This window comes from Triturus cristatus, chromosome 3_2 (genome assembly GCF_964204655.1).
Source record: "Triturus cristatus chromosome 3_2, aTriCri1.1, whole genome shotgun sequence".
NCBI lineage: Eukaryota > Metazoa > Chordata > Amphibia > Caudata > Salamandridae > Triturus > Triturus cristatus.
Genome location: NC_140584.1, coordinates 40,900,855 through 40,919,234, shown reverse-complemented (window position 1 = coordinate 40,919,234; position 18,380 = coordinate 40,900,855). Strand labels below are relative to the sequence as shown.

The 18,380-nt window shown below is 44.5% G+C and overlaps 1 protein-coding gene across 1 annotated transcript in view; it reads left to right on the top strand.

Annotated features, from left to right (window-relative positions):
- Positions 1 to 18,380, top strand: part of SNX19 (sorting nexin 19) — a 183,826-nt gene that overhangs the window by 34,169 nt on the left and 131,277 nt on the right. The window contains exon 5 of the mRNA XM_085647225.1: positions 15,220 to 15,350. Coding sequence (XP_085503351.1) covers positions 15,220 to 15,350 — 131 coding nt within the window. The remainder of the gene's footprint in view (positions 1 to 15,219; positions 15,351 to 18,380) is intronic.

Genomic DNA, 18,380 nt, shown 5'->3' with positions numbered 1-18,380 from the left:
ATTAAAAAACACTGGAATATCCTCAACACAGGCACAATGAACATTGAAACCCCCAGGTTCTCGTTTAAGCGTACGAAAAACTTGAGGGATACACTCATCCACACCCGTCCACACACACAGGGGAATGCCACCCAAAGAACTCTTTGGAACCTACCACCTGTCATTGGACATTACCCATGTGGCTCGTGCTCCGTGTGCCCCCTCACTTCGACACACAAATCTGTACAATTCAGCAATGGCTTCAAGTGGGAACTACGCCACCACACCAATTGTAATACAGCAAACTGCGTGTATCTTATCACATGCCCTTGCAGACTACAATATATTGGCATGACAACTCGTCCAATAAAAACACGCATTACAGAACACCGCAGCAATTTTCGCTGCAAAAGAACCAACACGAGAATGTGTATGCATTTCCATGAAACAGGACATACACCAGACTCATTCACATGGCTCATCTTGGAATCCTTCCCCAACATCACCAAAGATGCACTATTTGTGAAAGAACAAAGGTGGGTGTACAGATTGGGGTCCTACACCACAGGCCTTAATGAAGCAATCCCATGGGCATCCCTCAAACCACCTTGATAAACACCTCTAACTGCTATATTGGCCACCAGCGCCTTATGACCCCTCCACACTACCGCATTAACTCCACACCTCTTATACCAATCTGAGGTGCCCTTCTCATGTCTATGTCTCACCCTCTCTCCGCGATGCTCCCATTAGGACTAAGGGTCTATGTACCTTTCCTCCCCTAATCACAATTTTAAATCCATACTCTTTTTCCGCACTATTTATCCCACACGGGCTACTTAATTACAGTGCGAACCTCACCTATGTGATTATTACCATAGCAACACACGTAACAGCGAGTGCATTACTAATATCGATATAACATCGGTCTTTGTCCTTACTGCGCCGATATTAATACTCACCCAAGATGGCGCCCATGATGTACCGTAGCGTTCACCTAAACAACGCCACACGGCCACGCCCATTCCCGCCGCCAGTCATGGGAACACTTCCTATTTAAATCCCCGCGATACTAGACACCCCACCTCCCAGTCCTGGTAGCTCGGGGTAGGTCATCAGGAGACGCGGACTCGGCGCGTCAGTAAGTACCCTTTGGCTATTGATTTAGTTAACATGTTTAGCGGTCTTTCGCCTTGTCTTTTACCACATGGACAGACTTAGACTTCGTAGGGGAACTACTCCGAGTTATAAGCATCGCTGACTAGACCTCTACTAGATAGAGAGGTCTCTTTTCCACCAAGATTAACTTTATCTAATCTTTGCCTCGTGTGCCCAATTTACAACAACCAAATGCGGGGAGACAGAGATATGTTGTGATCATATATATATTTTTAAATCAAGAGAAGGGGTTTATATTACCCTGGAGTTTTTACCTTTCACTATGCCATTCTGCTAGCAATCTTGTCATATATACAATTACAGAACGCAAGGAACTCCTTGCGTCTTCTACCAGGAACTGCAGCACGCTAACCTTTGAATACGATAGGGTAAGTGCACCCTGCACGTTCTTGTGATGCTATATTAGGCTACTTGGAACCCAATGACACATTGTGGAGTGTTCACATCACATGGTTTTAGTGTGCTTTTATCACCACGCTTAGCGTGCACCATCACTATAGTTGCACATTTTTTGCATATGAGACGCACCGTATAACTACAACATTTTATGTTTGACATTCTGTAATCATATTGGTCTTCTTTCCCACAGGTAGACCGAGTTGCAGGTAATCTTGTTAAAAAATGCTGTTTTAAAACTTGTTATGCAGCCTATAATGTAGATAGAATCCAATAGGTCCTGATGAATCGCCAGAGTAATTCTCAAACAGGGCGAGAAACATGTTGACCCTAGATGAGGCAGTGTTGACTACCTAGCACATAACTCTGGGCATCCACACTCCACCTCACACTATTTTTAATTAGGTAAGAAGGCCCCAAAATAAACTGATTAAGTGGGCACTCCCCTACCTATTTTAACATTCTCACTTATTCTTTCATCTACATCACAATAGAGCCCCCTACCCTCAATCACCTAACGGCTGTCCGGATAAAAAGATCTCCATAAGAGCGCTCCTAAAAGAGCCCGTTGAGCATTGCACCAGCCGGCCCAACGCAGGAGCAGCCCGATGATGACGCTTCACATCCCAATGGGTGCGTGATTCACGACACCTAGACGGTTGTATGAGGGCTCCAATATCCGACTAAGTACTACACAGACTAGTCACCTGTATACTCTCTTGGTCCGTCTCATTAGCTTTAAGGAACAGCTTTGGTATCAATTTGTTTGTCATTATAGGGCACACCTAGCTGGACCTTCTTTTCAAAAGCCCTTTTTCGCCCCCCTCCTTTTTCTCGTTGTGTTCTTTTTGTGTCCAGCTCTGGATGCAGTTTTTGTTGGTATCTGTTTCTCCAGTGTGCTGGAGATCCAGTTGTAGAAGGTTTGTATGGCTTTCAGTCGCAATTCAATATTTTATTCAAGATTTGGAACTCCTAGGAGGTCCACATAAGATCACGTGCATAGTATTATAGATAACAAAAAATAACAAGGCTCACTCCACATGCCATCATAAAATTTACATCAACAACACGTAAACAGTTCGACTATGGATGGTGCTTAAAATTTGCGGCATAAGGAATGAGATAACAAACAATATAAAAATTCTATTTCACATAAAAAATGATTGCAATTAATTACCAGGCGAGAAAGGAAACAAAGCATCTCCTAAATATGTAAATGTACAAAAGATTAGATATCAACCTAGTCAAGTACGATTTAGGGAATAGCAGCATGGTAACAGAATAACTAAGCGTAGCCCGATCTATGCAAAAAGCCATGCATTAGGAGCAAAATTCCACTTCAATCAATTTTGAGGAATAACCAAAAGGTCAAAGAGGGACATATACTCAACATATCCCTAATGTGCAAAATAGCAATAAATAGCAGCTAGTAATGTGCAAAAGACAATTTAAAAAGCAAGAAACTAGTACTTCAAAGGATTTTCTCAAGCGAGGAAGTTAATTTACCCAATTAAAATAAGTATGTATATATATATATATATATAACAAATGTAAAACATATACATAAATTCTAAAAAGTAATTAAAAAGTTTTACACATACGGTTTCATTTTTTGGACCAAAAAGATAGTCTCGGGCTGATGCTACATTTTTTACATTGTTTAGCAGGAACATCGGACAAAGCCAACGATATCGACTCGAGATCAATACCGGACAAGCAAACACAACATGATCTAGGGTCTGGGTGCTCAGGTTACAAAAATTACAAATTCTTCCATTATTCATATTCCGAGATCAGTTTGCAGTTAAGTCGTTTAGAGGCAGGAGATGCATACGGCATAAAATTAGCAGGCGTCGAATTCCATGTTCTAAATTCCAGAATACGTATTTTTGTGGAGTTCTCAATACGCTAGTCCTGGCTATTAGCTTTAGTCTTTTCTTAGGATTACAAAATGTAATATCTTTATTACAGCTAGTTTTGCCACATAAGGTTTTTAGACAAGAGATTTAAATCCTAAGGGTGGGCGTGAAAGCACTGATTCTTCTTGTATACCAAAGGTTCTTTGTGCCAATAAAAAATCCTGACAAAAGGAGTATTTACCTGCCTTTACAATAAAAATATCATGACATAAAAGACCTCTTAGTGTATCCGGTTCACTAGTTTTTTAGTTGATATCCCCAACGTAAAACCCTAGATAAGAGCTTATCAGACCAAATTCTAATCTAATTGCTGCTGTTGGGATTATCGTGCTAAAATTGCAAATTTTTCGTAATATTTGATCTTCAGTCTTATCTAAAAAAAACTCCAGTCCTTAACGGGGATTGATTCAATCGCATAGAGCAGAGTTGGCGGAATTTTTGCCTTAAAAACCGTTAAAAGGTGTAAAAAGTGTCTTCTGCCCGTAGCACGATAGAAAATACACAAGCCATTAGCATGGGACGTAGCTTTACAAATGCTATGACCAATGTGAGGCTTGTTCTTTGAACTGCCTGTTAAGAGTTTCCCTAAATAGAGGTATGAATCTACCACCTCCAACTTTTCAGGACCGATTTGCCATTTGAAATTACATGACTTCCTACTTTTAGAACTTTTCATAATTAAATTTTACTTTTAGAAACATTTATTTTCAAGAAGTGATCTACCGTGTATTTCTGTAGTGATATCAGCTTTCTATTTAACCCGATAGGGGTTAGGTCCATTACTACAATGTCATCTGCGTATAAAAGACATGCTAAAGGACGGGAGCCTATCTTAGGTACATCTCCAATAGTTTGGGCAATATACACATTAGATGTACGAGTAATTGTATATTTTTCCTCAATTAGTTTCAACATAAATATATTATCTAGAGTGGAATGACTTTTGCGAAAACCTACTTGTTCTAACGGAAGGACTTTCATCTCCATCACCCATTCTCTAAGGTGAGTCAGGATACTACGTGCAAATCTTTTTTTTACCTTGTCCAATAAGGCGACTTGCCGATAATTGCCTGGGTGTGTTCTAGGGCCCTTTTTGTGCAAAGGGATTAACACACTTCCGGACCTAGAGGGTGGAGTCTTGCCCTGGGAGTAGCAAAAGATGAATAATGGAGCAAGGTAGGTAGCCCACAAAAGCGGCTCCTTTTTTATAACCGTCATTGGGATTTCGTCGGGCCAATTGCTGCTGAAGATCTCATTTTTCTTATGATTCCAGTCACTTCATTAACTGAGGGTGCGTAGTTGGATACAGAGGTATTAGATTGATCAAGTGCCGCGATGTATGATTTTAAAGAATTCGAATTCGCGGAATACAAATGTAACAAATGGGATTTCCATTTCTCTTCTTTTATAGGTATAGGGAGAGATATCATTCTAGTACCACAACAATCTGCAATTACTTCCCAGTACCTTTTGGAATTATTTTTAGAGGCTGCCTCCTTTAGCTGCATCCAAACACAATCCTCCTTTATTTGTCTTAGCGAGCATTTCTTCCTCTGTCTTTTCCTCTTTAATAGGTTTATTAGATTATTTCTTTCATTTGAGAAATTCAAAAACTGTGCCCTCACTAATTTATTTATTTCCCTATATAAGGTGAGCAGTGGGTTAAAATGTGGGCTCTGTTTGACAGGAGCATGAATTGATTTAGCCAGGAGACCTACATTGACAGAGAAGGAGGCAAGTAGATCAGATTGTGAGAGATCACCCTCGACCGTTATTGAGCGCTGATGATCACTTATTAGGGTTAATAAATGTATTTTTAATCTAGCGGTGGCTTTAGTATTCAATGAATTCTGCCATTTGTTACATTAAACTCTACTGTGTCACCTTTAAAATTCCAGGGGCCTACCCTGGCACAGGTAAAATCAAATTTAAAACAGATCAACATATGATCACTAAAAACGTTTCCAAGAACTTCCATATATATAAATTTATAAAAGAAATTAGCAGAAACAATCAGATAATCTATGATGGATCTTCCAGTTGGCGCCTTATGAGTGTAGTTAGCTGGGATATCATTATCTAGCTTTCCATTAATAAGTAAGAGATCTAGGATTCGCAAACCTTCAAGTAGTGTAACTCCTTTTTTATCTGTCCTGCTTTTTTCCGGAAATTGAGCTATCGGGATCTTGAGGGCTTCATTTTTTTCAGTGTTAGAGAATATCCTTATACTATGGGATGAGACTTTAGAGTTTAAATCTCCCACCAATAATACCGACCTACAATCTTCATTATCCAAGGTGGTAGAAATAAAAAGGAATAGATCTTTTAAAAGATAGGAATAAGAGGCATCGGGTGGCAGGTATACATTTATAAGTAACATGGAGTCCAAGGAAACTTGGTCATCCATATGATCTAATTTGATCGCCTGCATTAGGTTGGAAGGATGGGAGATTTCCTTGTATGACCTCGTACTTAGTAATATGGCTATACCTCCTTTGGTGTGACCTCTTTTCCCAGAAAGCGCTTACCGGCTCAGCACTATGTAATCTTCGGTAGACCAGTTCTTAGAGATCCAGGCCTCTTGTAGACAGATTACATCGGCATCTTGTTCTTTCAATAGTAAAAGCTTATTATTATTATTGCTTAAGCCGGCTGCGTTCCATGAGCCGGCTGCGTTCCAGTCGCATATTTACTGTGGTTCTTTCAAGGTGGGTGTTGAGTTGGTGGATGTCTAGTTTTCCCATTGTCTGCGCAAGCATTTGTTGTTGTTGGTTTTTGATGTCTTTGAAGTGTTGTCATTGACACGTGTGTTGCTCTTGAGAAGTGATGATGTTGTGGGGGAGCTTACAGGGGAGTTGTCTTTAACTATCCCTTGTCCTAAGGGTGTAAATATCAAATCTGAAGTTTGTCCTGCGCAGTGGGTAGGGTCAGAAACGATTTGCTAGAGGTTGAATTCTTCAAGGTTGGTTGTGATAACTGTGGCTGTGGTTAGATTCTTCTTGTCAAACCATATGTTAAGGTCTCCTAGAATGTATAGGCTTGGGCAGCCAAGTGGCTTATGAGGTTGGCTGAGGGGCTGCAGTGGATTCTGGAGCCTCACTGTGCCCAACATGAAAGGGACCTCTCTGACAACATTCAGATTTTGGAAGAGATTGCAAAAGATAGGCAGTGGTAGTTAAGGGACTGTGTTTGGTCAGCAGCAGACCCCTCTCCCTTCTGCACCCAGTGCTCAAAGTGGTGACCTGTGCACCTGTGGGTTGGGTTGGCCATCCGGAGAAGTGGACATCAAACGTCTCCGATCTCCGGCGAAGTCCTGGCTCCATGTCATGTTCTGGAGCTGTGGGCCATTGGCTTGAGGTTGAAAGCTTTCCTCCCATCGATCAAAGGGAGGCTGGTAAAGTTGCTCATGGACAATACCACCGCCGTGTGGTATGGTGCTGCAACAAACAGATGTTGTGGAGTCACAGACCGGTGCCAGGAGGCTTTGTTTCTTCTGGAAATGGCTGGACCACTAAGGAATCTTCCTGGTGGTGAGCCACCTGTCAGGATCATTGAATGCCTGGGTAGACAAGTTCAGCTGTTGGCGTCTGGCGGATCATGAGTGGCAGTTACAACCGGAAATGGTGTGAGGTCTTGTCCGCGAATGGGGAGAACCTTGGCTCGATCGGTTTGCCATCGCCAGGAACGCGCAATATCAGCACTTCTGCGCGTTGAAGTTTCCAAGGCGTCTCTTGCTCGGAGACTCGTTCTGCCTTGAGAGAAACTATGGACTCCTGTATGCCTTTCCACTGATATCATTCCTGCCCTGAGTTTTCATGAATATCAGTACCAGCCAGACCAAGTCATCCTAGTTACCCCGGACTGGGCACAGAGGGTATGGTATTCTGAACTCCTGGACATGAGCATCTGTCCTTTGTTCAGGCTGCTACTCCAGGAAGATCTACTGTTGCAGCAGCAAGTCTGGGTTCAGCACCCGGGCCTTCGCAATCTCCACCTTGATGCTAGGAGATTAAGCAGAAACTGCAGAACACCCTAGACTTTATTCTGAAAGTGGTTGATGTCATCTTGACAGACAGATGTCCCTCAACATAAACGGTATACATCTGCCTTTGGGACAAATTTGTGGCTTGGTATGGTACTCTGCTGATACACCTTCAGGCAAAATTATATGACGGTTTGTTAATTTGTCTATAGCCCGGCAAGACCATGCTCTGAGGACAGTTAACACCCATCTTTTGGCTTCTTTGGGGTAGCCGAATCAGCATTTGTTTCCCTTCTCTCCCTTTGTCATGCCACAGTGGGACCTTAACTTGTTTTTCACAGTTCTGATAAGCACTGCACTTCATTTGAGCCGCTTTACAGCTGCGGCTCCAAACTCGCAAAACAGTTTTCCTTGTCGACATAACATCACCTCGGCAAGGGGGTGAGCTTTAAGCTCTCTGTGTCAACCAGCCATACACCACCTTCTTCCCAGACAAGCTGGTTTTGTGGACGAGGGCATCTTTCTTGCCTAAAGTTTTGACACTGTCCCACGTCAGTCAAAACATCACCTTACCGGTGCTCTATACCACGGAGGAGAGACTCAATGACTTGGACCACAAAGAGCAGTGAGCTTTTGCATAGATTATACCACAAAGACCACCAGGTGGACGATCAGTTCTTTGTGGGGGTCTCTGGAGCCAAGAAAGGCAGGACAATGCAAAACAGAACCATCTCGTGCTCAGCATTATAATCTGCTAAAAAGCAGTCTCCGGAAGGACTGTGTGCTCATTCTACCTGGGCCAAAGCTGCTACCACTACATTAACATGACCAGTACTTGCCCTATACAAATGCCAAGCAGTTACATAGGCGTCCTTCTATACATTGACGAAGCGCTATTGTCTACATAGTCAGGTTTGCTGAGAGGGGGCATTTTGCCCACTCTATACTGCACGACTTACTGGTTTGAGCTCATCCACAGGTTCACCTTAAAAATGTGAGGAATCTGTGGCTAGAAGTCTCTATCAGAAGCACATGTTACTTACCTTCTGCAACACTTTTTCTGGTAGAGACTTTAGCCGCAGATTTGTCACCGACCTTCTCATCCTTCCAGGTCTGTGCTTGGCCTCTGCCCATTAATAAGATTCCAAGTCTAGGAATCTGCACACTGGTATCACCAGTTTTCGGTTGGGGCCCTGGTTCGGGGGTGGTGTAAAGTCTCGAAAGCAACTGATGTGGACGGGCAAGAGTGGCACCTTTATAGGCTCTGTACATCATTTTCGGAGCGGAACGTCATAATTACGAAGCTGTACGGCACCACACCACCACTGGCCCGCAGAGGTTCTGACAAAAACATTCCAGATCCAGTCAGAAGTCTGGGGAATATTCTGAAAGTAAGTAACTTGACTGTTTTTGCTGGCTGTAGAACTTGCCGACCTTTACCCCTGCTAACCAGTGGTAAAGTCCCTGTGCTTGCCATTTAAACACAATAAAATTGGTATATACCTGATTGGCATATTTAACTTACCTGTATGTCCCTAGTATATGGTACAAAGGGTACCCAATGCTGGAACTTAAATGTCACTAGTGGACTGCAGCACCCATTTTGCCATCCTCTGCAGTCGCAGCATAAACATTACTGCACACCTACTATTTGTAGCCTGGTTGTTGCAGTTTTAAACTGCAAATTCGACTTGTTAAAATGGCTCCTTTTGACACGTCAAAACCTTTCTTTAAAATATTTATAAGTCACCCCTATGTAGGCCTTATTGCCCATAAGGCAAGGTGCATGGTATTTAAAAGTAGGATGGTAATGTTAACTATGTCTTTACAGTGAAACATTCAAATGGTGTTTTCACTGTAGCAGGCCTGGCTGTTCCACAGGAAAACACTGGTAAGAAATCAACAAAGCAACTAAAATGCCTGCTCATGAACAAAAATCGATTTAGTATGACTTACCCTCAAAAACAACACCAGACCTCACCTTACAGAAATATAGTTCATCGAAGATTCTGCACCCGCATGCCATCATGCCATCCCGCCTGATTTTCATGAACAAAAACCATGTTGACAAAATTGTAAGAGACCTGGCTGTCATTCATAAAAAAGCACTACAAGTAAAAAAAATGTAAAACCTCGCCATGGATAGTTGTGAATCGTTGATGTAAAGAGGTCAGCTCACTCCAACTATAACGTATTCCTTCCTCTTTAATGTATACATCACCACGCAGCAATGCCCCCTTTAAAGATGTTTTACTAGCTAAAGTGACCAACAACCATCAACATGCAGGAGGCCATCAGTCCTCTCAGCCTCAGTCGACCTCACTGAAATCCAGGACCGAGGCTGAACGATCGGGATCATAGCCTGAATGTAATGAACTTACTTTCCTGAGGGAAAGGCATGATGAAGGGATGGGTCTGTAATTAGTCAGTTGTGACTTCTGCATGTTGGTAGTGAACCCCAAAGATAACTGGATGTTCTCCATAGTCAGGAGGTAGTTGACAGGTGCCTGGGGTGAGCCTGCCTTCAACAGCCAGTCGTTGAGATAAGGAAAGACTGGCACCCTGACCTCTGCAGCTGTGCTGCTACCATCGCCATTACTTTTGTGAATCCCCAAGGGACACTGATGAGACCAAGGGGAGCACAGCAAGCTGAAAATGCTCCTACCCCACCATGAACCACAGGTAGCGCCGATTGGCCTGCAAGGCAGGCCTGCGGCAATGGGTGTCCTGGAGATCCAACGCCACCACCCAGTCTCCAATGTCGAGAGCAGACAAGATCTGGGCCAGTGTGAGCATTTTAATTTTTTATTCTTGAGAAAGGTGTTGAGAGGGCGCAGTTGTGAAATTGGATGAAGGCCTCCAACCTCCTTTGGCACCATAAAGTAGTGGGAATAACCACCACACCATTCTTCTGGCACAAGCACATTAGCTCATTTGGCAAAAAGAACTAACACTTGCTGCCACAAAACGGAAAAACATTTCCTCCATCAGTCGCTGGGGTAATGGTGAAAGGGGCAATGGTGTAGAAAGGAAAGATAGGGCGTAGCCCTTCGACACAATATGCAGGGCCCATGTGTCTGATGTTATGGCCTGCCAACCCTGCTAGAATTTTTGGATCCTTCCTCCTACTTTCTAAGGGCATGCTATAGGGGTTTGGCAGGTGAGGCTTCAGAGGACGCAGTAGTTGAGTGGCCTGTTGACCTTGACCGCTGGGGCAGTTGCCACCACAGCCTCAAAACCGCTGGGTGCTATGCTGGGGTTCGATTGGCTGATGGTATGGGTACCTCTGCCGAAGCCATGAAGGGAACTGTAGGGCTGATACGGCTGGCGAGGTGGGACAGAGAAGTCCAGCGAGTGTGCAGTAGACTTGCTCTCCTTGAATCATTCGAGAGCGGACTCTGCCTTGTCACCGAACAGGTAAGTCTCGTTGAACGGCAGGTCCATGAGTTATGCCTGAGCTTCACATAAAAAGCCGGTGAACTGCACCCAAGCATGGCAGGGAATAGTGACATTGGTGCCAATGGCCCACCCTACGGAATCAATGGTTTCCAAGCCACAACGAATTGCAAACTTGGCTGCATCAAGACCGTCCTGTATGGCCTGGGCAAGGATTCCTGGGAGGACGTGAGCCACTGAGTCCCAAAATCTCTAACCTGAGCACCAATCTGGTGGATGAGAAACCCCTCTTTCTAAGCATCTCCATCCATTTCGATTCCTTATTATTGAGGAATGTGTAGGAATTAGTCTTGCTAGTAGAATGCACCACCATAAATCAATCAATAAATCAATCAATCAGGGATCTTGTAAAGCTCAATGCCTCCCCCTTAAGGGTCACCATGCTTTCTGGTGATGGTTGCTGAGATAAAAATGCATCTCTGTGGCAGGGAGGTAGTGTCATGCAATTTGGCAGTTAACTGTGGGAGTGGGGTGCATAGCAAGATTTGGCCCTTGCCCCAACAGAGTGTCCATAAGGGATCCTTAAATGAGGGACTCATTAGATATCTGCCGCGGCTGAAGATTCTCTGTATGTAATTTGATCTTGACCTCCGAGGTTATGAGTTGGAGGTCAAGGACTTCAGCCTCCCTGAGCATAACCATTGCGTAAGAAGCACTCTCCTCTGTGGCAGTGCTGTGGGTGAGAGGAGACTGGACTCAGTGGAGTGTCAAGGCCACTAGCCTCTTGCAGGGCATCATATCAGTTCTCCTTGTGATTAGGTTGGCCAATCTCATCACATATCGTAATTGTTATCTGAATCCATGCCAAACATGAAATGCAGGCTGTGCGTTGGTTGTTGTGGAGGCAGATTAAGACCACAGATTGTTGTGCCTTATCCAGGGATGAGAAGGTGGTTACGATTATTTTACTGAGTTCTTTGAGAAAGAGGATCTCCAAACAGACTTCCATCCGCTACCGTTTCTGCCTCTGTGGTAGATACCTCTCCCAGTTTGGGATCTATCTTAATCAAGAGGTAGCATCATCTCTATGTAAATATGTTGCAGTTTGCATTCCCTAGGAAGCATATTGCTCCTTGCTCACATGTGCAAAATGTGGTTGTTAGTCCCTGTGTCCTTTTCGGCTATACTAAAATCTTTGTCAGAGGCCCCACTATGCCCAAGAGGGCATCCAGGCATGCCTCCAAGGAATGATCAATACCAGAGGCGCAACTAGAGCCAAATTTCGGGGGGGGCTGAGCAAAAATTTCGGGGGGGGCTGAGCAAAAATTTCGGGGGGGGCTGAACTTTAAGCAATAGGCAGAGTGGAGGTGCAGGGGCACTTAGAAGGGGTGAGCAATATGCAGAGTGGAGCTGCAGGGGCGCTTAGAAGGGGTGAAACAACAGCAAGGCCTCATTAACATGCAAATGGTCTTTTAAAGACCTGTGAAGTGCTCGGGTGCGGCTGCTTTTTTTGCCCGGGAAGGTGTCTCATCCCGGGCTGCCACACGCGACGGGGGGGGCTGAAGCCCTGTGAGTCCAATGGGTGTTGCGCGCCTGATCAATACCCTTTTGGGGGTCCTTAGGGCATTTGGTGACAAATATAGCTATTGTCCCATCTGTCTGTGGAGTCAGTACCACTTTACCATCCATGTGATGGCTTGAGGCATTAATCTTTAAAAATGGTCCTCCACTTTTTTGTTTAAAGTCTTCCTCAATTTGGTGCCCACTTATTGGGCCACTTTTGCCGCTGAGACCATTTTCACTGACTCCTGATGGTAGATTTCCTCCGGATCTAACATGCCATGCAGTTCCTTAATTACGTGGGGATCTAATACCTCATTTGTCCTGGAACATTTAGGCCTCCTTTTGGCCTCCAAGGTCTACTCTGACCCGGCTCCTCGCTTGAGTCATCCTGGTCTAGATCACCTGACACATCCCCATAATGGTCTGCTAGTTGAGAGAATCCTTCATCCGCTCTAGGGATATTCCCAGGACCTCTGTTCTCTAGCACGTCCTCCAAGGGACCAGCATTTTTTTTTTAAATGCTATCTGTAGTCTCTCAAATGGCACAATGGGTGCTGCAGTCAACTAGTCACATTTAACTTACCAGCCTTAGGTACCCTTTGTACAATATATAATAGGGAGTTACAGGTAAGTTAAATATGCCAATGAGTGGTGAGGGCCTTGCACAGAACCTTATTCCACACAACAAATGCCAGGTTTTAAACCATCATGTGCCACCAACTGTACAAAACAAGCTACACTGAAAAGCACATATCTGGCTGCTGAGCAGCAAAGAAAGAGGAAGTACTTTTATATTGTGGATGGTCTTATATGGAATATGGAAGTTCTTATTAGTGGACATTGTTCATTTATGATTACAAGGACTCATGGGACATGTGATCCTTTAATTTTGGTTATATTGTTCAACTTAGGAATATTGTAACACTGTTATGCAATAAAGTTAAGAAAACGATGCATAATTTAAATCCTCAGGTCCTGACATAGAATGCCTCCCACCTGAGGTAGGAGATTGCTAAACTTACAGGAAATGTTTGCATTAAGCTATTGCTACCATAGGCGGTTTCGAACTTTATTGAATCACGGTGCACTTTTTCATGCAACACTACTATTGCATGTTCGCTCTATTTTGTTTTGTCTATTACAATAATAACAGAGTGAAATATACTTGCATTATTTGTTACATGGGCTTAGACTTTTCTAGAATTGGGATTTGGTGAGGACTAGATTAAGCTCAGACATGTCTTAATATGTAAAACCAACCATGGTGCATCAAGAGAGTCACGTTCTAGTTAATACCCAGTACACATTAAAGAATTAAACATAGCAGAGGAGATTCCTTAGGATTGCAGAAATTTGAAGACAATTAAGAACAATGGCCAAACCATCAAAATGAAAAACAGAAAGTGGTTTAAGTGATCAGCCTATATGTAAAGATGGTATACAGTTCCTATAGCAAGGGGAGGTAGGAGGCTGCCTAATAGGCAGATCAAGAGATCTGCTCCCGCAGGGATCAAGGGCCCTCATACACCCCAAGGGTGTGTCTTTTTTCGTCATCATACAGCTCCTCTTTGGGCTGTCGCTGCAATGGCCACCAGGCCCCGCAGAGAGGCTTTTTGTCAGAGTTCTTTTGTTTTAAACGACATGAAGAGTGAGGCGTGTAGGGGTGTGTGAAAGGTGAAAAGTTTGGTAAAAATAAATTAAGAGAACCCAAAATACTATTTAATGAGTAGGTTCTTTTGTTACAGCTAAAACATATGATCTGGCTAGAAATGGATATGATGTACCAATCTAGCACAAAGTTATATTTTAAAAGAAGGTCAACATGTTTCATGCCCTATTACTGTCATAAAGATCATGGCATTTCATCTGGACCGGTATCCTAATCAACTCAAGTAAAGGTCAGAAAACAATACATATGATTAGTACCATGCCCTTGATAGATTTGGCAGGATGAGGGGTAGGTCGGCTGCAAGATGTGCTCGCCGACAATCAACCTTTTGGTATGCCAGTGAGTGCCCTTTCTGCCAATATGATTGCCCCTCACCCCCCGGACTTGTATTCTCTATTGAAGGTATACTTCATACTAGTGTGATCTATCAAAGGTACGGTACTAATCACGTGTATTTTTTTCCGACCCTTACTCAAGTAGATTAGGACACCTGGCCTGATGAAATGCCATGATCTTTATGACAGTAATAGGGCATGAAACATGTTGATCTTCTTTTAAAATATCACTTTGTGCTGGATTGGATCATCATATCCATCTCTAGCCAGACCATATGTTTTTAACTATAACAAAAGAACCCAGTCATTATATAGTATTTTGGGTTCTGTTAGGTATTTTTACTGAAGTTTTTTTGACTAATTTACTCACCTTTCGCACACACCTCACTCTTCACGTTGGCCAAAATTAAAGAACTCCGGCAAAGAGCCCTTCTGTGGAGCCTGTTGGGCAGTGCAGCGCTGGCCCAACGAGGAGCTGCCCGATTTCACCCCTTGTGGTGTGTGAGGGCCCTTGCTCCCAAGGGAGCAGATCTCTTGATCTGCCTCCTTGGCAGCCTTCAAATTCCCCTTTCGATAGGAACTGCATACCCTCTTTACATTTAGTCTTTATTGGGGCCTGTATGCTGGACCTTTATCTGCCCCTGGTCTGTCCTCTTTTGGTTTAACTGAAGTAATCAGCCACAACCATCAATCACAAACAACAATCAAAAAAGTTTGTGTTTAATCTTACTGTCAGTAAGATGGAAGTCTTAATCTTGCCTTGCTTTGTAAAATGATCCCCACCTGTCGCGATCTCTGCAGATGATGGTGAATGCCATTGTGGACACCCTGAAAACGGCATTCCCCCGCTCAGAGCCACAGAGTCCCACGGAGGAGCTGAGCGAGGCTGAGACTGATGGGAAACCTCAGATCGATGGCAAGAAGACATGCAAGTAAGAAAATAAGCTTCCTCAGGAATGCGTTCGAGCGCTCTACCCCACCAAACTCCCTGGCACAAAGTTAGTAATGCACATATTGTTTCTTAGTTCAATCATAAAATTAAAAATTCCCTAGCTAGCATGACGGAAAGTTTCAATTTTATTAAGGACACTGAGGCGAAGATTATGGCTAAATCTTTTACTTCGCTTCACATGTAAAATTTACAGCCGCCGTTTAAGCACCACTTTTAATACAAAGAAACTAACATTCCCAAAATCCTTGGGGGTTATCAGAAGAGGTGCAAAAACAAGAGTTGATGGACAGAATGCAGAACAATGTCATACATTCACCCCAGTACAGAGATCTGGGCCTAAATCCATAGTTTTTTTGCTCACCATGCCATTCCAGTTTGAACCCAGCCATATGCAAATCAGTCTTGACCCTGTGCCTCATGGGAACAGTCCAGCCCGAACTGCCAAGCCAGGTCCTCCCTGGACTGGAAACAAGCATCCTAGGACCGGTTTCTGGGTTTCACCCCTCTTCAGCCAGGATAGCTTGATTCCAGTGGCATGGAGAGCACGGGACCCATGTCTGGGCATACCCGTCCCACTCGGGGTGACAAATGCAAAAACAACAGTTGATGGATGGACAAAATGCAGAACAATGTCATACATTCACCCCAGTACAGAGATCTGGGCCTAAATCCATCGGTGTTTTGCTCACCATGCCATTCCAGTTTGAACCCAGCCATATGCAAATCAGTCTTGACCTTGTGCCTCATGGGAACAGTCCAGCCCGAACTGCCAAGCAAGGTCCTCCCTGGACTGGAAACAAGCATCCTAGGACCGGTTTCTGGGTTTCACCCCTCTTCAGCCAGGATAGCTTGATTCCAGTGGCATGGAGAGCACGGGACCCATGTCTGGGCATACCCGTCCCACTCGGGGTGACAAATGCAAAAACAACAGTTGATGGACAGAATGCAGAACAATGTCATACATTCACCCCAGTACAGAGATCTGGGCCTAAATCCATCGTTTTTTTGCTCACCATTCCATTCCAGTTTGAACCCAGCCATATGCAAATCAGTCTTGACCCTGTGCCTCATGGGAACAGTCCAACCCGAACTGCCAAGCCAGATCTTCCCTGGACTGGAAACAAGCATCCTAGGACCGGTTTCGGGGTTTCACCCCACTTCAGCCAGGATAGCTTGATTCCAGTAACATGGAGAGCACGGGACCCATGTCTGGGCATACCCGTCCCACTCGGGGTGACAAATGCAAAAACAACAGTTGGACAGAATGCAGAACAATGGAATCAAGCCATCCTGGCTGATGAGGGGTGAAACCCCAAAACCGGTCCTAGGATACTTGTTTCCGATCCAGGGAGGACCTGGCTTGGCAGTTCGGGCTGGACTGTTCCCATGAGGCACAGGGTCAAGACTGATTTGCATATAGCCAGGTCTAAACTAGGGTGGTATGCTGAGCAAAGGAATTATGAATTTAACTCAGATCTCTTGACTGGGGGTGAATGTTTTGATTTGTTCTGCATTCCGTCCATCAATTGTGTTTCTTTTGCTTTCTCACCCCAAGTGTGCCAGGTATGCCCAGACGTGGGTCCTGGGCTCACTGTGCCACTGGAATCAAGCTTTCCTGGCTGATGAGGGGTGAAACCCCGAAACCGGTCCTAGGATGCTTGTTTCCAGTCCAGGGAGGACCTGGCTTGGCAGTTCGGGCTGGACTGTTCCCATGAGGCACAGGGTCAAGATTGATTTGCCTATGGCCAGGTCTAGACTGGGGTGGTAAGGTGAGCAAAAGAATGATGGATTTAACCCAGATCTCTTGACTGGGGGTGAATGTTTTGATTTGTTCTGCATTCAGTCCATCAATTCTGTGTCTTTTGCTTTCTCGCCCCAAGTGCGCCACGTATGCCCAGACGTGGGTCTTGGGCTCACTGTGCCACTGGAATCAAGTTATCCTGACTGATGAGGGGTGAAACCCCGGAACCGGTCCTAGGATGCTTGTTTCCGGTCCAGGTAGGACCTGGCTTGGCAGTTCGGGCTGGACTGTTCCCATGAGGCACAGGGTCAAGTCTGATTTGCATATGGCCAGGTCTAAACTGAGGTGGCATGGTGAGCAAAAGAATGATGGATTTAACCCAGATCTCTTGACTGGGGTTGAATGTTTTGATTTGTTCTGCATTCCGTCCATCAATTGTGTGTCTTTTGCTTTCTCACCCCAAGTGTGCCAGGTATGCCCAGATGTGGGTCCTGGGCTCACTGTGCCACTGGAATCAAGCTATCTTGGCTGATGAGGGGTGAAACCACAAAACCGGTCCAAGGATGCTTGTTTCTGGTCCAGGGAGGACCTGGCTTGGCAGTTCGGGCCGTACTGTTCCAGTGAGGCACAGGGTCAAGACTGATTTGGATATGGTCAGGTCTAAACTGGGGTGGCATGGTGAGCAAAAGAATGATGGATTTAACCCAGATCTCTTGACTGGGGGTGAATGTTTTGATTTGTTCTGCATTCCGTCTATCAATTGTGTCTTTTGCTTTCTCGCCCCAAGTGCGCCAGGTATGCCCAGACGTGGGTCCTGGGCTCACTGTGCCACTGGAATCAAGCTATCCTGGCTGATGAGGGGTGAAACCCCGAAACCGGTCCCAGGATGCTTGTTTCCGGTCCAGGGAGGACCTGGCTTGGCAGTTCGGGCTGGACTTTTCCCATGAGGCACAGGGTCAAGACTGATTTGCATATGGCCAGGTCTAAACTGGGGTGGCATGGTGAGCAAAAGAATGATGGATTTAACCCAGATCTCTTGACTGGGGGTGAATGTTTTGATATGTTCTGCATTTTGTCCTTCAATTGTGTGTCTTTTGGTTATCAAAAGAGAAACATCAATAATCAATCAGAATCAAGGCAGTCCATAAATAGTCCATTTTCACTGTTTATGCTGCCTCTTTTTGCATGAATCACACTGTCATCTGTTGCTCATGAATCCTGTTTGGAACTGTCATTTCCTTTAAAGGTAAGAATCAGGAGATAATTGGA